General features: G+C 40.0%; 1 protein-coding gene across 8 annotated transcripts; it reads left to right on the top strand.

Moving 5' to 3' along the window:
• The first annotated feature begins 1 nt into the window (after position 1).
• ACADSB (acyl-CoA dehydrogenase short/branched chain) lies at positions 2–20,657 on the top strand. 8 transcript variants are annotated; one of them, XM_080403141.1, is made up of 11 exons: positions 2–127; positions 4,650–4,809; positions 5,740–5,840; positions 7,774–7,980; positions 8,425–8,595; positions 10,902–11,027; positions 11,389–11,481; positions 14,211–14,300; positions 15,842–15,979; positions 16,663–16,762; positions 17,444–20,657. In XM_080403141.1, the coding sequence occupies exons 1-11, from the start codon at positions 89–91 to the stop codon at positions 17,512–17,514; spliced, it is 1,296 nt and encodes a 431-aa protein (XP_080259267.1). In that variant the 5' UTR covers positions 2–88; the 3' UTR covers positions 17,515–20,657. The 8 variants fall into 8 exon arrangements, 7 of the variants coding, with proteins under 7 accessions (XP_080259267.1, XP_080259266.1, XP_080259272.1 ...); XM_080403140.1 differs by having other exon boundaries at positions 4,647–4,809; XM_080403143.1 differs by lacking the exon at positions 2–127 and adding an exon at positions 155–315.
• The last annotated feature ends 722 nt before the right edge of the window (positions 20,658–21,379 follow it).

The following is a 21,379-nucleotide window of genomic DNA, read 5'->3' as shown; positions in this document are numbered from 1 at the left end:
TCTCGCGAGACCACGCCGGGGGCGTGGCCCGCCGCTCAGCGGCGCGGCGCGCGCAGCAGGGCGGGGCCGGGCCGCGGCGGGTGCCAACATGGCGGCGGCGGGCGGCTGGTTGAGGAGCTGCGCGAAGGTGAAGCGGGGCGCCTGAGCACGGGAGAGGGCTGGGCCCCCCTCTCCTCACCGGGGTGCCGGCCTCCTCCGACGCTTCCGTGGGTGCCTGAGGGAGGGGCGAGCGGGGGATGTGCCGTGCGCGGCGGGCCCGCGCCTGGCCTCTCCCTGCCCCTCGCCGTAGGCTGCTGAGGGGGACGCGCTGGCCCGGTACGCGGCTCTCCGGTGCCACCGGTGGGGAGGGGCTGCTGCGGCCGGCCGGGGGCGGCTCCCGGCGGGAGCCGAGCGCGGGGGCTCGGAGCGGGCGGGGCGCAGGCGGCTGGTTCAGGTGCAGCTCTGCAGGGGCCTGAGGATGGGTTTGCAGGCGCTCGGCTCCTTTGCCTTGCCGGTTCTTTGCATGGAGGGGTGCTGTCAGGTAACGCCTTGCTAAGAAAAGCTCTTGCTAGTCTTGTGAAGCGGCTTGTAGTTGGAGCAGCTGACACGCCTGTGAGGAGACAGCACGGCTCCAGCAGCTGTGGTGCTTTCACGTCTGCTTTACTTACCTAAGCAAGCTTGTGGCACTACAGGGATAATCAAAAGGCGAAGGAAACAAGCAGGATACCAGGGTTCGTGCCATGTATGAGCTTCTACTGTGTAGACTGAGAAAACAAACTGCCTGGGACCTTCTCATGGCAGGTTGTGTGTGTGTGGTGACAGCAAATAAAGAAAATCAACCCCATAAATGAGAGCAAGCAAGCTTCCTGTGATGAAGCTTCTCAGCTTAGAAACAGGAGCTGGCTGGAAACCAGCTAGGACAGATACAGAAGTGGAAGTTATCAAGGAAGGCAGAGTGAGCTTTGGAAAATATATTGCTTTGGGCTTTATCTTAATGCTGCTGCCAGGTCTACCAGCATTTAAAGTCTTGTTTCAGATTGTATAAAACAAACAAGGAAGCTGAAATAACTGATCTTTAAAGAGCTGAGGTAGAGGTAAGAATTGAGATAAGCAGAAAAATCAATGTTATCAGCAACCCAGAAACCAATTTTCAAATACTTGTGTTTAGTAGGGTAAGTAGTATGAATCTTGTAGCAGTGGACATCTTTACCTTACCTACAGAAAATAAGGGAAAGGAAGCAGTATCCAAAGATTTGAGTAATACACATACTTTAAAAAGCTATCTGTAAGTCAGTAATATGTATGACTTCTAAGAATAAAAATGTAAACAATAATGTAGTGAGCTGATTTTTTTAAAATGGAGGTGTTGAAATAAAACATAATTTCTACACCATGCTATTAGTCTGGCATACCTGTGGGTTGCTGCTGTGTCCGTGGGTGTTGCCAGTACAGCTCTCATCCCTTGGGACCATCCTGCTGGTTGTAAGACTTTTCAAGGTAACCTTGTGATAAATACTGCTTTTGTTCCGTAGTACTATCTGGGGTAGGTATCAAACATTTATCAGACCGTGTGTGCATATGTACACTGAGGGCTACCTTTGTTTCTCTTGCTGCGGTAGGATGCCTTTCCCTGCTGCTCTCAAGTGAGTTGATTTCAGTGGAAGAGCCTCCAAGTGAAAGCTGTGGGGAGAGGGGAAGGCCTGGGGTGGTTTCTACTAAGGGATGGTTCCTGTGAGTGGTAACTTTCTCAAAACCTTTGGCATGTTGCCAAGATCAGGCCTGCTGTAGTGGCCCTAACCTGTAACAAACACTAAGCTGTTTATTGTGTTTCAAAGCTTCTACTTGCTAGCCAGGCATTTGACAGGTCACCTCTGCCGATAGAGCCCCATGCACTTGTGTTTGACCTTGCTGGGCTGCTTTTAATCAAGTTTGTCTGGCTTCCCGTTTTCATGAAAGCATCTGAGAAAAATCAGTGTATTTTTTGTGGTCTACAAGATCTGTACTTCTTGCTTTGCGTGGAGCAGAGTGCTCTGCATGAGTTTCGTGATATGTTCACCTGTGGGGTTGATAATTCTACACCCAAGCATCAGGTGCCATCAAACAAAAGTGGAGGTAATCCCAGAGTAATACTAGTTGTTTCAGCAGTACTGGCTTACTGCCTACTGACTATACCTACCTGCAGATTTTCAAAAAGTTTTGTATTCCTAAGAAGGCACTGTGCATTTTTTCCTGATGGCTCTTGGTCAGTACTAGTAAAATATTCTCTGATTCATCTTCGGTTAAGCTACCATAAAAGAAAAATGCTTTTTTCTTTGTACTTGGAAATAAAGTAGTGGAAGAAACAGGAAATATGTGTGATTTTTAATCCTATAACTACTCAGGAAGCATACCATGTTAAATATATGTGTGTGTGCATACTTAGGTTTTTCCTTATCGGACCTTGCCAAGGATATAGACTTACACAGGTGGATGTTTGCGCACCTGGGTGTTGAGTGACCCTACCATAGTTGGATGTTCTGCAAATAATCTATTCCTGACTTGACAGCTTCCAGAACATGGTTGCCTTGGTTTTTATCTCTAATAGAGTAGCTCGCTCTGTTTTTCTGTGAAGCCTATGGTCATGCCAGTAACTTTGTCTTCATTTGAAAGTGTTGCAGCTATTGCTGGTCATCCAATCTTTGTATTCATGAATCAGCCCCACTAGTCAGTGTTTGGTTTATGTGACCAGGGGTGTCGAATGTGAATGAACATTGAATGTTCACAGCAATATTTTTTTTCTGTATTACCACTTCTTACTGTGTTTTTTTTGTTGTCATGCATGACTGGTTGTGCTAAAGTTGGAGTTTTCCTTCCCATAATAGACTTATGCATCTTGTCTCTAAGACAAAAAAGAGTCCGTAGATCTGTTTTACATCAGTTCTTCAGCCAGGCAGATGACAAGTGTTGAAAGCCAACATGAAAGAGAGTGAATTATTAGAAGGATCAAAGGAATTTTTACTTCCTGACCCTGAAGTTTCTGCCATTTTTTGAGGAATGCAGCTATCACAGTGTGCATTGCAAAATTGTCCTGCGTTCTGTGAGCCAAATAGCAGTCTGGTTACAGCACAGTCGGTCTCCTCGCTTTGGGGTTAAGAATGCATGTTGGCAAAAATGGATGTTGGCAGGCATATGCTCATATATACATTATTTTTATGGCACAGCTGTGTGTCTGCTGGAGGTTTCTGTCAGCAGTTGTCTTGGTGAGACATTAATATCTCCACAATTTAGACTAACATAGCAAAAGTGACAGAAATCTGCAGCAAAGATCTGATCTGTAGATGTTAGCCACAGAGTAAGCTGGGTTTAGGGAGCCATGAGAGCAAAGCCATTTTCTGTCTTGTCTCTTTGGAGATCAGTCAGTTGAACTTGCTTCTTTTTTGAATACTGCTTTTCAGGAATACATTTTGCAGCAGTTGAGCTACGGTGTTAGCCTGTTGCTTTTTAAGCCAGATCATATTTATTATGCTAACTTTTTTTTAAATCCTAAGAAATTAGTGTGTCATTGGAAAGTGTATTAACTTTCAAACCAAACGTTCCTTTCTGAAGCCTGCTGTTACCTACTTCATTAAGTCTTTGAACACAAAGTAGTTCATAGGTCTCCAAGGTACAAAACTAATTACCTGTCACATTATCTATGTCTACCATCCTGACAATCAACTATATGTAGCTCGCTGCCAAAAGCCACTGTCCTGTTCATTTTTGTGACTTTTGCCACATGAGCTTAACACCATTCCCCCTATAGTAAAACACTCTAATACCTCTGCTCTCTTGGTTGGATAACCAGTGCTTCTTGATCTCATTTGAAATTGTTGTATATCATGGATAAATGGGAAGGGGTTAATTTTAGTTCCTTCCTGTACTTTTTAAATAAGTCAGCCAAATAAAACACATTAGGTATTATTAACATACTAACTATAGGATTTAAACTTAACTGTGTAGAAATTAACTATACAGAGGCATGCAAATACCAGGGCTTCATCTATCAAATGTCTGCTCCTTCTGAAAATCATTAAGTAGTGGAGTTTGAACACAAAAATCCACAGTGCTGTTAGAAGTTCTGCCCTTTCACAACATTACCAATAATCCAGATAAAGTGCTGTCAGATAGCTTTAGAAACAAGAGTTGCTGGTCTCTAGAAAGCCAGGTAGAAACCTTAAGTTAAAGTTGACAGGTCTTCTATGAAAAACATCTGTATGTCTATTTCACATTTACTCTTGTATTTGTTAATTAAGGTATTCTGTCAAAATAGATGCTTACTACATGAGCATTGCAATGGACTTGCAAAATCATCTATAAAAATAAACACTATCAGCAGGATTTATTTGGTGTAAATGCCAAAACTGACTAAAATTAATGTTTGAATACTTTGTAGAGTAGCATTGTGTTAGCGAACTTCAGAAAGAAAATTGCGTGGGGTTAAAAGTGTAATTAAAGGTTATTATGTTTTAGGACACTGCGGGAGGGGTGGGGGATGTAAATCTTCTCAAAACCTTTCAAACTAGAAATTGAATGTAAGTTACATCTCCTGATCGTTTACTGAATAAAAACACTAGGTAAAATTTTGTACTGCTGTCTGTATACAAATACAAATTATATTAACTGTTTGCATGTTCTGTATTTATTGTCAGCAGCTGAAAAGAAATATGCCAGCGTACTTGGCTCCTTGGAGGGCTTATCCACATGTCTTTAGATCCTCCAAATCGGAACTGATGCCAAATCTAGCCAGTGATGGAGTTGTCTGTGCTCCGCTTCAGACATTCACCGAAGAGGAAACAATGCTGAAAAATATGGGTACCTATTTTCTGTGTAGTTAAAATTCAGAAATACTTAACTAGAAGGGAAAGTTTAGCTGAGAAGTTTATTTAATTCTAGTTAAATGTTGAGATTATTTTGTGGGATTGTGCTTAATTTTAAAACTGCTTTAATTCACAAGAGAAAAATGTAATGTTCTTTTTTCATGTTACCATAGCACAGTTCCACGTACCACAGTGCAGTGTACTCTGCATAAATAAATATTAACTGTTTAAAACTGTTGCTGTCACAGAAGTTGCCTGGCATTGACTCATGCCCTTTCTGAAGTGTTTAGTTCAGCTCCAGTTAACTGCTCCAGCTGGTTGTGAGAGATTTCAAGTATACCCAGAATGGTGACAGATGTGGTGTGAGTGTCTGCAATGCAGCCAGGCCTGCGCAAAGAAGACAGTGTTTCAGAAGGGATCCTCAGAGCAAAGGTGAAAGAGTGAGGACCTGCACATCTGGGAGAGAGCTTACAAAAGGCCCTGATTAAACAAAGCAGTCTCAGGATTTTGTTCACTCAAAATAGCATGCATTAAAGCCTGAGACCATCTTACCAAAATGCAGGTTTAATTTACAGAAATACAATACAGCTAACCAAATAAGGCATGTATTTGAAATAATTTGGATAATTTTTTTGGTCAACCAATGTTACGTAAGTGTTGCTGAGATGCTTTCAAAGTTTCTGAATTTATAGGAAGTATTTGCTTTGATGTAGAGAGTTATAGCTAAGTTCAGAATGTAATTATAATTGAGCCTTGTGGCAGGTAGGTCATCTTGTTTCACTTGGGCAACTTTCTTTTTATTAACTTGTCTGGGAGAGTCAGGGAATACATACATAACCTGTCAAAAGTACCACATTACTGTTATATTGATCTTCAAAGAAAGTGTTACAATACTTACATGCTTTCTTTCTTGTCCTCTTTACAGTGGCAAAATTTGCTCAGGAGCAAGTTGCACCTCTGGTGCAAAAAATGGATGAGAATTCAAAAATGGAAGACTCTGTAATACGAGGATTGTTTGAACAAGGGGTCTGCACACTTTTACTTATTTTTTTATTCAGAAAGTGATACAATTTTGTTAGTCTCTAGCTGTGCACTTTTCAGATTTTTAGATTAAAAGATTGAGAGATATAGTTCATGTGAACTAGTGAATCATTAAAAATTTCTGATTTATCAACAGCAAGGTAACTTTCTCTTCTTTTCCACTGCATTATCACTCTCCATCTTTTACTGTAATACTGCTTCCATCTCTCCTTACATACCACATTCTTCATCTTACCTTTGAGTTCCTTGACTCCCCCTCCCCTCACTATTTGGATTTTTTTAACTGGATAAGCATAATTGCATAGAATGTTAGAACCGCCATGACTCAGATAAGTGTTGCTGGAAAAAGGTATCGGGAGTCCTGTGTCCTTGGTGGGCAGTCTCACGAGGACTTGTGTTGCAGCTACTGTGGTGTTCGTTCCTGGATTTGATTTTAGCCTTTCCTGCTATCAAACCTAAAGCTTGTCTGTGTTTAGAATGTCATTTTATATAATGTCAACAGCAAATAATAGACTTCTGTTGAGATTGCAGTTGTTCTGGAAAATTTAATTACATTAGGGTGGTGATTGGCGCGTATAATGAATGTTGGTTATTTCTTGCGTTAATGTGCATGTTGTCTGCTGAGGCGTTAGCCAAGCCATTGACCATTCCCCATCGCATCTCCTGGAGGAGCTGGCTGCTCCTGGCGGGGGCAGGTGTCCCCCTCACTGGGTACAAGCCTGGTGGGTGGCCAGGCCCAGAGCGTGGTGGTGACAGGAGTCACCCCCCGCCGGCGGCCGTCACACGTGGTGCTCCCCCGGGCTGGGCGCTGGGGCCGGCTCTGTTTAATCTCCTGATCGATGACCCGGGTGAGGGGATCGAGTGCCCCCTCAGTCAGGTTCCGGCCCACACGCAGCCGGGGGGAGCGCTGACCTGCCGGGGGGCAGGGGGCTGCAGAGGGACCTGGGCAGGCCGGGCCGAGGGGCCGAGGCCGCCGGTGTGAGGGTCACCCCGGGTCCGTGCCGGGCCCTGCCCGTGGGGCACAGCCGCCCCCGGCAGCCGCGGGCTGGGGCAGGGGCTGGGAGCTGCCCGGCGGGAAAGGGGCTGGGGGGCTGGGCAGCAGCGGCTGGGCATGAGCCCCCCGTGTGCCCAGGGGGCCGAGAAGGCCAGCAGCACCCTGGCTGGTAGCCGAAGCAGCGTGGCCAGCAGGGCCAGGGCAGCGTCCGTCCCCCTGCGCTGGGCACTGGCCAGGCCGCCCCTCGAAGCCGGGCTCAGCTCTGGGCCCCTCACTCCCAGACAGACCCTGAGGGGCCGCAGCGTGTCCAGAGCCGGGCAGGGGGCTGGGGAGGGGGCTGGGGCACAGGGCTGGTGGGCAGCGGCTGGGGGAGCTGGGGGGGCTCAGCCTGCAGAAAAGGGGGCTCGGGGGGCCCTGATCGCTCTCAGCTCCCTGGCAGGGGCTGTGGGCAGGGGGGGTCGGTCTCTGCTCCCAGGGAACCAGCCACAGGACAAGAGGGAACGGCCTCGAGTTGCGCCAGGGGAGGGTTAGGTTGGGTGCCAGGGAAAGTTCTTCTTCACCAAAAGGGTGGGCAAGCCCTGGCACAGGCTGCCCAGGGAGCTGGTGGGGTCACCAGCCCTGGAGGTGCCTAAAAGGTGTGTAGGTGTGGCAGTTAGGGACACGGGTTAGCGGTGGGCTGGGCAGTGCTGGGTTGGTGGTTGGACTCAATGATCTTAAACCTTATGATCTCCAACCTAAATGATTCTACAATTCTGTGAAGAATTGTCATTTTTTTCGGGGTATTGAAAGAAAACAGGTCTGGGAAAGGATCTGGAAATACTTATATTCTGTGGTTTTTATTTTAATCTCTTAAGTGTCAGCTTGGACTAACAAGTTGTTGACAGGAACTAACAGGTCTATATATTTGCATCTTTTACATTTCAGCTGATGAGTATTGAGCTTGGGGAAGAATATGGAGGAACTGGAGCTTCTTTTTTTTCAGTCATATTGGTGGTGGAAGAATTGGCCAAAGTTGATCCAGCTGTAGCTCTTCTATGTGAACTCCAAAATACACTAACAAATAAGTTGTTTACCACATACGGAACAGAAGAACAAAAGAGAACTTACTTGCCCAGAGTGGCTAAAGATACAGTGAGTGAAAGTCTTACTTTACTAAACTAAAATGTAGTTTTTACTACCAAAGTAACGTTACTGGGGTGTGGTTTTTTGTGACTAAATGTGTGACTACAGCATTGGAAAGTATCTTTACATGTGAACTTTGAAACACTGGTTAGAGCTGAGATCTGTGGTGATACAGATGCATCCGGTCATCAGTAGCTGAGAGGTAAAAGTGGAAAGGCATTTATTAGCTTCATTAAAATTTAATTTACTGTGGAACAGAACTTTAAAGCAGTTGACTTTGAGAGACATGTAATTACATAGTTCTATTCTTAATCTCCTTATCTGAAACTTAGCTACTTGGATGCAATATGTTAAACTGTGTGAGTGCTTGTTTATAACTATTTTCATTGCAGAATTTGTTATATGTTGTGCCTATGTGTTCAGTAAAAATTAATTTTTCCCTTCAATTGACAGATAGGCAGTTTCTGTCTTTCGGAGGCTGGGTCTGGCAGTGATGCTTTTTCTTTGAAGACTCGCGCTGAAAAGAAAGGAGACTACTATATTATCAACGGCTCAAAGATGTGGATTAGCTTAGCAGAACACGCAGGAGTTTTCTTTGTGATGGCAAATACAGATCCATCCTTAGTAAGTTGCTAAAGAATAGTTGCATTTCAGTGACAGCTGATGATACATGAAACTATGGATTTTGTATTAATAATCTGATGTTAAAGGTTAATATTCTTTGCAGCTTTTCCTAGCTGACAGCAAACCTTCAAAAATATTTCCCAAGAAAAACTGAGAACTTGCTGAGCGATTGAATAAATTTCTCCCACCAGGGAAAATAAAAAGGTCAGAATGATAATTGCTTAGGTGAAGAGCACAGCATGCATTGGTATTATTCTGAGTAGTGCAAGAACACGCAAGTCTAAGCCTTTCCAACCCTTCTGGCTTAATGGACAAGTTGGTGTTAAAATGCAAAGTAGAGCCTGGGCATGCACTGAAAAACCTAACAAGTATACTGTAGGAAAGTGTGTTCAGGTAAAAAAATACATAGCTGAATATCCTTTTTTCAAGTTTTGTCACCAATTTGGATGTAGATTGATAAAAGTCAGCTGCAGACTTTAAAATGTACTGTACCGGTATGGTAGAGTAATAATCAAATACAAAACTACATTGTTTAAAAAAATGTACTTATTTTTTAAACATCTTCCAGTATCTCCTTCTTAAAAAATTAACTTGAAGGTACTTATTTTAAATTGAATTTTCATGTTTTGACTAAATAAGAAAAGGGAGGTTTCTGCAATTTTATTGAGCAGTTGAACATCATGTCACTTTCTTAATTTTTATTAATTTCTTCACAAGCTGGTGGGTGATTTTGAGAGTACTATATACATTGAAAATTTATTCAGTAAGCTGGTTTCTATATTTGTTAACTGCTGTACATCGCCATATAATCTGGAGTTGTTTCTGGTTTAATGTAACGTTTTAAAAATATTTAATTTATTGTCTGCTTAAAGTTAGAAGTTTGCTTTTAAATATTCGAGAAGATTAAAAGTCAGTGTTGCTCAAAGATTAAATAACAGTTGGCATCAGTATAAATAAGAAAACAGACCAGTGTAGAACTGTGTACTGAAATGGACCCTTCGCACCAGTGGCTCCCATTTATTGAGGTGGGCTGTCATTAAGGTGAGGTTGACACAGCAGCCTGCTCTTTCATAAGAGCCAACTCTTCCAGAAGAGCCACAGGACTCTTTCTACCTCTCAGTGTCACTCTCTTAGTGAGAGGAGGTGCTGTGGATGTTAGGGACAGAAAGAGATGGAAACATGGCCAGGAACATCTCACATTTCTGTCTCATGGACCTTGTAGTATGTTGCTTAAGAGACACTGCTGTGGTTCTGGCTGGGGGAAACGCTGAGGGAGCAAGAATGACTGATGGAGAGGGAACTGGGAATAGGAATTACACAAAGGAAAAAGTGACAGCTATCAGGAATCACTATTCTGTTCTTCAAGAATCTAGTTTAAGGTATCAAACGTGAAGATCGTAAGCCTGTATGTAAGAGAAGCCAATATTTAGATTAGCTGTACAATCTATGTGTCGTCACATGCATTAGTGTCCTGTCCAGATTGTTATCTGAATACCAAATCAACTCTGGGCTTTTTGATAACTTTTTGATAATGTCATAATGATTTCAGACTACTTTATTGGTTATATTTCCACTACCTCTAAAGTGAGGAAATACATACCAACATTCTGCAACCTGGAATCACAAGGAGAATGTGTGCACCAATTCTGGGTGTTAAATTAGGTCTGTTACAATGCTTACAATTGTGCAGCTCTTCCAATATTCACGCATAGTTCCCAGAGACGCCAGTCTCATCAGCCAGGGCTCTTACTTTGGACACCTTTAAAAGGAAGAGTATATATGCAGGCTTACATGAGAAGAGTAGCAGAAAAAATTAGGCTTAAGTGAAGTCTTGCATCCTATAGAATCATCTGACAGATGGGTTTAGAGCCATTATTCGTTTGACCACTATAGTCTGAAGATACCCAATGTCTTCTTGCAGTCTGTTGTTTGGCTGTTGACACATGTTCCAACAGCAAGCAGTAACTTCACAGCAATAACCTGCTTTCCCAGTGATTTCCAGTATAGAGAGGCACCACAGTCCTGTTTCATGTACGTAATACCAGCCCTCTTGTCTTACCAAGAGAACTTTTAAGGTTTTTCTGATTATGTTTTCCACACAGAATATTTTAATAGAAAGGTATCTCTGGCCTCTGTTAAACCAAAATTAGCAGGGATATCGGGAACAGGTGGCGGTGCCAGTGTTTTATTTCGTAATATAGTATTAAGCAAGTGTAAAATTTCAATATTGGAATGAGATATTTAGACCACCATTTGGTGTTGTTAGTATAAAAAACAGTCCTTGAATATTTTGTAATTCATCCTAGGGATACAGGGGAATTACATGCTTCATAGTAGATCGCAACACAGAGGGCCTACTTGTAGGGAAGAAGGAGGACAAGCTTGGAATCAGAGCATCTTCTACCTGCCCAGTGACATTTGAAAATGTTAAGGTATTGTAAGTTGTTTGGCTATTGAAGCATAATTTGTGTACAGTATTGATTTTTTGACCTATTTTAACTTTTTCCTCCCTGTTCTTTCACGGATGTCTTGAGAGGGGTTGGATTGCTTAAATTTTGATACGGTTTTTTCTCAGTCATCAGTTTGTAATGACATGTATCAGGAAATGTTCTAATCAGATATTCTAGGAATCAAATGTCTGGCTTATATTTTATACCTTTATGAGGCATAAGATTATGTCATAAAGTTTATGAGGAACATTAAATAAAACACGTACACTGTTTCACCTGTGAACCCTACTAGCAGTTGCAAACCAGAATAGAACAGGAATAATTGAGTTGTTTCATTCTTTAGGTTCCTGAGACCAATATCCTGGGACAGGTTGGACAAGGCTATAAGTATGCAATTGGAATGCTAAATACTGGCAGGATAGGTATTGCTGCACAGGTGGGTGATTTGGTTTAATACTGAATATAATCAGTATGTCACTTTGAATTTGGATTGACATTTACAGAATATTTAAAGTTAGTAAGAATAAACTTTAGAAAATACTTTATTAAAAACTGAATTGCCACTAGATGTCACTATTCCTGTAGCTAAGTTACAGCAAAATACTAAACCAACTGTAAATGGTACAATTCTCCTTTGGTGACATAAGCAGTAGATTTAGAAAATATTAAATAGCAATTAGTTTGTCTTTGGTGGTTAACTTATTGCTGATGAAATATATCAACAATTTTATCTTCCATTATGCAACTTTATTTTACAAAGAAAACTAGCTTTGGAAAATATAACACACTGAAATGTATAATACTAATGCTTCCAATTGTGATTGTATGGGATTGCCAAATGTGACCTTATATTAACTGATGTTTTCCCAACAACTTATTTTTAAAAGTCAACTTACTTTTAAAATAAATGTGATATTTTTATAGCAGAAGTGTCCTAGTTTGTTGTTGCGTTTGAAAATTGAACCTTATGGCATCTTGGGGGAAAATATTTACTGGCCTTGGAGTTATTTCAAAATGTTGTATTTTGTTGTAAACTCAATTTGCATCTCAGATTGCTGTTGATTTCAGTGGAAAATCAGGGTCAGCCCTAAAATAAAATTACTTATGACAAGTTTTTACATTTTTAATTTACTTTTGAAAGTAATCTTTTCTTTGATTCTACTTTGTTGTGGGTGTAGTTGTGCTGTATATGATGTAATATGTCTGTACTACCAGTCTCCCTTACCTTTTGCCCTAGTTTGCAGGCAGACCAGAAGTAATTGTCCTCATGAAAAACACTATGCTGATAAATGGATTGGCTTTTGTATCATTACTCAAGATTATCTGTGACTAAACTTTGTCTGATACGGCATTTAAAAAACTGGGCCTGTGGGCCCCATTGTTCCCAGAGATATGGATAAAGTAGAGGTACTGGCAGTAAAATATATGGTCTGGATTTTATTCTTAATTACTCCAAGTTACGCTTATAACCTGAAGTTAATATCAGGTAGTTGTTATATCGTAGTTACTACTTTGTTGGCATCTCCAGATTAAGAGAAATGTACTTGAATAGACAAGAACAGCAGTTCTAAAGCCCTGTAATACTGAATTTAGTTTTAAAAGATAATGAACATTTCATAAAATGGAATTGTGGCTGTGAAAACAGTCTCAGATAGTTCTAGTGCAAGGTAGCTGCGTATATTGTTCTGGGTGCTGTAGTTGATATATGTGGTTCATCTATATGAGTTTATATAAGAAGGCAACAAATCTGGTAATACAGCTGATTAGCAGCAGACTGCATTATTTTCTAATGTTGTTTATGTATTGTGTGGTTTTTTTTCTAAAACCTTAAATGATGGAGTAGAAGATATCTGAACCCAGTCAGAATCATGTTTTTGTCTTCCTGGGGCCCTTGGCTTTCAGCTTAATATGCAGATCAATCAAAAAATACCTATACACTCTTGTACATCGTTGCAAGTAGTGTGACTAAGCCACTTGATGTGGCCGCTGACCGCCACATTGTAGAATCCCTTCCTGACTTACGAGATTCCAATTTTACCGTATACTGCTGCCTTGCTTCTTGATAGTTCTTCGTGCCATTCATTTCCCCCCCCCTTGTTTTTTTCTTTTACTTATCTGATGCTTTCCCTAATCTAATTTCCTATCTTTGTTTTTTGTAGGAAAGAAATTAGGTAGAAACAACGCATTCAGATGGATGGTAGTTATATAATGAAACCAACTGATCTTATTTCCTAATAGCTATATATACCAAGGTATATGAAAGGCAAGGTCCTTACTTTGCTGTCTTGTTTGGAATGCAATACACTCCTCAAAATTTAGTAGTTAAAAAAATGTAAAATTAACTTACTTTCCAGATTTCATAATGTTTCTTTAGGCTAACAAATCAGACACTAGGATAGATGCGAGTTACTTCTTTATAAATGTTCGTGTGTAGTTTTCCCATATGTTATCCTCCAAGATAAAAATTATGTTTTGCTGTCTTCACTGCTGAGTGAAGAGAGTGTGTGAAAAAGCAGTGGTCTTCTGCAGAGTTGCTTTTTCTAGAAAATTCTGGAAGAAATGTTCTCTCTCCTCCCACTACACTAGTTTTCTAACTTCTGAAATAAATTGCTAATTCTGACAGTCCAGTGTCTTCTATAAAATGAAAAATTATTTTGATTATGGAAATAGCTTTGAATAATCATTCAAATTATTTTTCCTTTAACAGTGTAATGTAGATCTGTAGATCTGTAGCTTACGGTAATTTTCTTATGTAATTAAGAATTTTCCAAGAAACACTTAATATTCATGCAACCACTGTTGGCCTTAAGTTTTGTTCAAAAATTAGTGATGGTGTTTTCACAAATATTTGCCTGTAGTAATAAAGTTTCTTTCAGGAATGGAGTAGGCTTATTCCTCAACGTCTTCTGTTTTGTTTTGTCATAACTCACCTCAGTACATCTAATAACTGTCAAATTCTGGCTTTTGAGATTCTATATAGAACCTTTATTATATTTTAGCTTTGTGTAAGTTTTGGCAATTCCTAGGTAAGAAAACTTAACTTTCCTCCTGATAACAAGCTTTTTACAAAGGGTGAACTGCCTAATCAGAAGATCAACTGTTATGGTCTCCATTAAGTGCATTCAATTAACTAATTTTTAGTTACATATTTCTTATTTCTTACAGATGTTAGGACTGGCACAGGGATGTTTTGACCATACAGTTCCCTATACAAAGGAGAGAGTCCAGTTCGGGAAAAGCGTATTCGATTTCCAGGTACTTGTTAATGTACACATAGGAAATTTCCTCCATGAAAGTAGCAGTTATGACTGTAGATGAAGTCAGTAAAACAAATAATCTGATTTGCATAATTTGTATGCACCTTGTGCCATGTCTCTCCTCCTCAATATCTGAGAATTTTTCAGAAGCATTTCGGATGAGCATTCATCTGCCACATCAAATACATGAGTTCAGCGCTATATGCCTTTGCAAGTACCATATAAATAATTGAAAACTTCAAAACATTACTGACATTAACTCCTTTTGCTTGATAGCATATTGACAGCCTTTGAAAATAATGCACATGGAACTCCTTTCTTTTCTGATTTTGATATCACTGTGTTGAATGTATTCCAGTTTTTATACCCTTTCTTGAGGCATAGGGGAAGGCCTTTTTCTGGAGACACTAGAAATTATAAGAAGATGAGGAAAACTGATTGAATTATTGGATTTCCTGTGCTATACAAAGACATTTCGTTTTCAGGATAATATCTGTATCTTAAACCAAAAAAGACTCTTTGTTGCAAAAATGATGTATAGTTTAATAAGGAAGATACATAATTGTAATTACTATAGTAATTTTCTTGTTAAAAGAAACCTACATCTTGGCTGAAGAGAAGGAACATTAGTACTACTCGTAATTTATACAAATTTTAGGACGCACCCACAGATATCTAGGAAGTGATTGGAACTGCATCTTTTGAATGGGAAATGGAATTTATAATTGCCAAATCATTTTGTTATTTCAACCTGCATCATTTTTTGCAAATTTTAGGAAGCAGAGTTAATGTTCAAGTAGGATGAATGATTTTGTTGTGGTTTAGGAGCAAGTTAGACTACTAAATGTTCATTTTTCAGTCATCATAATGTTTGGGTCTCCTTAAATAAACCCATTCTTCTGTAATATCTACCATTTAGGTGTAAGCTCCATCACCTTTTTCCTTCCCCTTGAATCCGTTCATCACTCATGTCCGTACTTCCATACTGCTCCTAACTCTTGTCTCATAGCTATGGGACCTGGGAAGAAATAGTTGTCACCTTGCTAGTTGTCCACTTTAGGAGGTACTTGTTTTCAAGTCTTTCTCTGTTGAGCTCATCAGGGACCTAGACTTGTTAATGTATGAATGTTCTCAGTAGACAGCTGCAAAATAAAAATACAGCTTTGACCTAGCCTTGTCCCTGCAGTGCTGAGGAGAACGTTAAGATTTGGCTGAAATTTTCCTTAATATTCGTGGGTGCCAATAAGTAACCCTTCTGTCCAGCCAGTCAGGCAAGAAGCTCCCCTGTACTCCTGAATCCAAGAAGAGGGAAGGAGAAGATGAGAGTGCAGTTCCTAAAAGGACTTTGGGGGCCCAGAAGTTTTCCCAGCTTCAGTGTCAATAGACGCAGAGAAATGTGGAATTACTAGTCCATCTGGATTTTTGTATTTTTACTTTAGACTGTAGGTATGTTGCTTGGTGAAGAGTATGGTTCTTGCTAGAAATGCCAGTTGAGTACGAGATACTGGTTCTGGGTGACTTGTGGTGTACTCGTTACAGGGGATGCAACATCAGATAGCTCAGGTGGCCACGCAGCTGGAGGCAGCAAGGTTGCTGACCTACAATGCAGCCCGTCTTGCTGAAACAGGAAGGCCATTCATAAAGGAGGCAAGCATGGCCAAGTACTACGCTGCTGAGGTAACTTGCAGTTCCTTTATTCAGTGGATTTATTTCACTGCTGTGTAGAAGGTTCTTCTGTTACTGAACATATTACTTTTAATTCATACTTTGATGTGAAATATGTGGATGTACTTTTATCTTGCTTCTCAGTCTATGTATGGAACGTAAAGCAGGCTACCAAAGAATAAACTGCTCATGTCCTTAAATAAAATTTTGAAAAACAAGCAACAACATTCAAGGAGAAAGTGAATTAATATTTTCACTCATCTCGAGATATTTCATTTTCTCAGAATTCTGTTTTTGTGGCTGCAGAAATGGCATGGTGAGACTTCATTTGTGACTCTTTCAACTCTGCTGGTCACAACTGTGACTCTTAAAAAGTTTCAAAACTGGATTGCTTCTGCCCCTTTGTAATTGCTGTCTTGTATACCGCTGCTAGTCTTTTTCAAAGGGCAGCATATGAGCTATTGCAGTATTTAGTGGATTCTTGATGTTCTCTGATTTAGAAAAATGTCCTTTTTATTCTAAAATGGCTTGCATAAGATGAATACAAGATTACCAGTCGTCTTCTTCCCACTTGTCCTAGTTTACTGCTTTAATTGCTGTTTTGGTTTTCCTTTAAATAGCTACAAAGAATAAAATTTACTACCATCTGCAGGAAGTGGAGTCCTGAAATTGTAACTCTGAAACTATTTTCATAGGTTGCAACACTGACAACTAGTAAATGCATTGAATGGATGGGTGGTGTTGGATTCACAAAAAATTATCCGATAGAAAAGTATTATCGTGACTGCAAGATAGGTGAGTGACGGTTTCTAAACAAGTATTTCTTATAGCATTAGTGGTATTAAAGTTTGAGGATGAATGAGTGGCTATTTAAGATATTTTTTCCCTGAGACTTACCAACACTGATTCAAAGGCTCGGATGTAAAAAGGTTAAACTTTAGGTATAAACATCTGTATGTAAGGCTAACTAAAATGTTTACTTAAATACCATTAAAATACAGATACAGACATTGTGTCCCATTCTATTAACAAGATTCCAGCTCAAAAAAACTGAAAATCCCCTCTTTGGCATTAAGATCTGAATCTATGTTGAGTTTTATTCTCAAGACTTGGTTGTTTCCTAGTATAATCCTTGGACCTTACAGTCTGACATCTCTAACAATATTATCCTTTCTTTGACTTCTATTGCTGATAGCATTTGTAAATACTTAGGGTTTGTTGGTTATTTAGGAATTGCTTTTCAGGAAAACTTCATTATATTGTACCAGCAGAAGTCTATTTTAACTGTTGCAGATTGTTAAATCTGAACATTTTTGTATTGTATTATCTATGTTATTGTAATTCTGTTTCTAGAACTTGCTTAGTAAAGCTTCACTTCATCATTTGTAAGCATTTTAACTGAACCGTTAAAACAATATCTTGGTCTCTCATGTACTCACTGTGGTTTTATTCTGACTTATTTTCTTCTGATTTCAGGTACAATATATGAAGGAACTTCAAATATCCAGTTGAGCACCATTGCAAAAAGCTTAGCACAGGAGTACTGAAACCATAAGGAATTATTGACTGTTAATGGAAATTATTTTCCTGAACATTCATTGTTAATTACACATTTATTTGTTGTTAATGCTTTTATAATTACATCATACATAAAAATATATCATCACAGATGAAATCATAAGCAAAACTATGAATTCCCCATTTCAGGACAGTGTGTGTGTAATTCATGCAAAATCATGAATTCCACCTTCAAATTCAAGTTTTGGGTTTCTGCCTTAGAGACTTCTAAGCTAACACATTGGCTGAAATTATTTTGTTGCCTTAGGTTATACATGCAGCGTATCTCCACGTTGAGATTTCAAAATGAAAACAAAAGAAGCAAAATCCTTGCCCTACCTGGTGTGAATGGCGTTAGGCCACCTGAGAGAAAGGACTCAGTGTGCAGCAGAACTGTTGTATGGCACAAAGCTTCTGTTTGTTCGTGATGCCCTCTATTAGCATGGGGTACAGAAGAGGTATGTGGAAAGAGAAGTGATGGTTTCTTCTCTTCCAGGTGGAGTAATGTCTGTAGAGCTGCTGTAATTGGAGTAATTTTTATAGCAGCCCTTAGTGTGTTCTTAAGTATATCTTGGTAATTAAGCCCTTCCAGCCCCAATTTGTAGTACTGAAAGCTGGATAATATCTACCTTCCTTTCCAGCCTTCTCAGCTTTTAACGGTTTTAATCTACAAGGCTATTTATAGTTCTCCTTTCATAAAAGGTTGAGTTGAAATCTTTGTGAAATGGGGTTAAAAAAGCTCTAGTAGTTCTGCAAAAAGACAGAGATGTAAGCTAGATAATAGAAATGCTGTGACACTACCTCACAGTGGCCTTTCCGTGTTCAGTGCATTTTACAAATTTTAATCCTTCAGAGCCTTCCTGGGAGTTAGGGAGGGCCTGTTAATTTGCAGAATAGAAAACTCACTCACGGAAGTTAGTGGTTCTCTAGCAAAGTTTTTCTCCGGGGGGAGGGGAGGTTGAGAAGTATTTGCATTTTTACCCTTCTGTTTACTTTAAAATTACACATTTTGTTTATGGCAGAAACCTCTTCAGTACTGGAGAACTAATTAACTAAGAATCAAGAGATGGAAGGCTTAATATGTAAAAAATCATTATAATTGCTGTAATTGGCAATTTGTTTCAAGTGTTTTTGGGAGGGACGGATTGGTTTGCTGGTTTTGACTGACTTAAAAGAATCACGTTTTTAAAGCTTGCTAGTGACTGATGATTCACTTAGAGTGGAGCTTAGAACGTTACAGGCTGAGGCTCCCAAAGGATTTTCTAGCAAAACTAGGGTAAGTGACACTTAACAAATATGATTGTTAAGGCAGACTGCGGTGCCTTATACAAAGAAACAAGCAAAGAGGAAAAGCACTATTAGAAAGTTTTCTCCTTTCAAAGGGAGGTAACTACTTTAGTGAATTAATCCCCCTACGTATATGCTTTGCCTGTTGACAGGTAAAGAATTAATGTGATAATTCTCCTTATGCCAATAAAAAAACCCCCTCCCGTATCGGTTTAACAGCTCTGAGATTTTTCAAAAATTCAAGAGTAGGAGGGTAGCCTAGATAATTTCTGAAGTTTGCTTTAGTAGTATTATTGTTGTTATCATTATCATTATTAATGCATTTCAAGTTGGTTGAGGCTTTCTTTCAGCTGAAGTGGCTAGGGAGATGGTTAGACTAGAATTAAGACTACAGACACCGCAGCAGTTAACTACAGCTATTCTGCTCAATGCAGTCTATCTGCAAGTCTAAAATAGTCATAACCGTACTACAAAATGGTTGAGTTAGCGTTGATTAACGTGATGAGTTGGGCTAATGTCAGGCTTAGCTGCTGCCGTTTAGCCTGCTTTGCTAACATGAGTGTTAGCAGAGATCAGGTTTTGATTCATACGTTTTAATAGGTCTCCTAGTTGGAGATGCTATCTTAGCTTGTCTACTGCAGTTTTACGTGAGGCTAGGAAGTGTATGGCAATACTTAAATGACTTAATATAGAGCTAAAAGCAAACCCTTTATGGAGGAAAGTGCAGAGCTTTCAAACGACTGTTAAGGGCTGGATATCCAGGATTATGTAAAAGAACTGTCTCTGTGTAGAATTGTGTCAGGTATCCATTTGAAAACCTAATCAGGAAAAAATCAAAATAGTGTTATTTCCTACGGTCTGAACTTGGAGGCCTAGCCTTATCAGCTACTCAACAGTTCTCAGAAAAGCGAGGTCAAGCCTTTAATTAATGTTACAGCTGTAAATATTTCACATCTCTCAGTTCTATATGCTATATTCTGTATGCAATAACTTTTGAAAGAAATTTCTGTATTGTAATTGTCCACAGAATTCTGTGGAGTAATATGTGCACAAATTAATTACAACCACTGAGTTTCTTTCATCATTGTTTTAAAAGGGCAACGTGCCACTGTGGAGAGCATTAGCTATTCTGATCGCTGATTTTGGGAAGAGTTATTTCATCTCCTTAAGCCGGATTCAATTGCTGCACTAAACGCAGATGTTGGTTTAGTGATGAGATGCGCTGTGCTGTTGTCCAGGAGCTGTTAAGAGCTGCCTGCACTCCCCACCTCCTTTTGAGTTTGGGACAGGCATTTATGGATTGTCATAAATTGCGTTTCTACATTTGGCATCGTGGGCACAGGGCTGTTGATGGTGGCTGGCTGTAGCAGTAGGTGCAGGGCTGCAGAGCTGGCGTGGGGAGTGCCGGGAGGCTTTCTGTGCTGGTGATGGGACTTAAAGCTGCTTTATACTCAATATGTGTTTATATTACTGAGTTTCCCCTTTATATGCCCTTAGTCAGCCCAGTCAGTCTAGTCTGTCGTCCTGCAACAGCATCTTCAGTATCAAATGTTGCATCTGGGCTTCCCCGTTGGAAGAAAAGACCTGTATTGAGAATGTATTAAAAAGTGCCTGAATTTTATATTTGACTTGATACAATGCTCATCTCGTATATCGGGTGATGACTCTCTAATGTGTCATCTAAATTTTTTCCCAGATCTTGCAGTTTTTGTGCTGGGAGAGAATGACTGTATCGTTTGTCAGGTTTCTTTAGTTTTATTCTGTTTGTGATAAAGGTCTGAGGCAGATTTCCATGGAAAGGTTTAATCACTACTTGGGAAATACTCAAATACAACATTTTATATGACGTTTTCTATGCTGTTGTTCTTTCTTCCATATTTTCTTTTCCCCATATAAAGATTGTGTTATAAAAGGCTTATGTGAAATACGAAGTAATTGTTCATTGGGAGCCTTTTGCTATGTAAAGAATTTCCTAATTAACATGTTATTGCATTTCCATTTGGAAATCTTTTGGTAAGAGACACATTTCAAGTTCTTCCTACCAAGCTAAGCTTGATTTGAAACACAGTTACTTTGAAAGCAGCTGTCTGACTTTACTGAGCTTGCTTACTGGATACGCAAAAGCTGAATAAATGTTCTTCCTCAACCCCAGAATGTATTCAGTGTACCAATGTGATAGATCTTCTCCAGAGAGAATTACGTGAAAGTGGTTAACAGCTACCACAAATACTTCATAAATATTTACCTGTTACGCTGTCACTGTGCAAACTGTTGGTGGAGGCACAAATCAAGTGAGAGCTGACGGGCAGATGAATATATATTGTACGATTCCCAAAGAATTTTCACACAATTTGTCATTTTATGGTGTACTGAAAGGCAGTTGTTGCCGCGCATTTTGCAAGCAGTTGTCTTCTCTGAAGTGCAACTCCTTGGTCTAGGGTCCAGGTGAGGGGACGTGGCCAGAAGTCTTACTCTTCTGGATCTGCCTGTCTAGAGTTACGTAGCGTGGTTGATTGTACGCACAGGTGAGAGGAAGCAAGAGTTCTTTCCAAGCCCACGCCAGAGACA

This window comes from Falco punctatus, assembly GCF_963210335.1.
Source record: "Falco punctatus genome assembly, chromosome: 9".
Classification (NCBI taxonomy): Eukaryota; Metazoa; Chordata; class Aves; order Falconiformes; family Falconidae; genus Falco; species Falco punctatus.
The sequence above is the reverse complement of the archived record's forward strand: the minus strand, read 5'-3'. Positions and strand labels throughout refer to the sequence as shown.

Excerpts from the sequence above, each read along its gene's own strand:
- ACADSB (XM_080403140.1), top strand. The coding sequence starts at position 89 with ATGGCGGCGGCGGGCGGCTGGTTGAGGAGCTGCGCGAAG. Across the intron at positions 4,810-5,739 it reads AACAATGCTGAAAAATATGG|TGGCAAAATTTGCTCAGGAG; the intron begins GTACCTATTTTC and ends TCCTCTTTACAG. Across the intron at positions 7,981-8,424 it reads CCAGAGTGGCTAAAGATACA|ATAGGCAGTTTCTGTCTTTC; the intron begins GTGAGTGAAAGT and ends TTCAATTGACAG.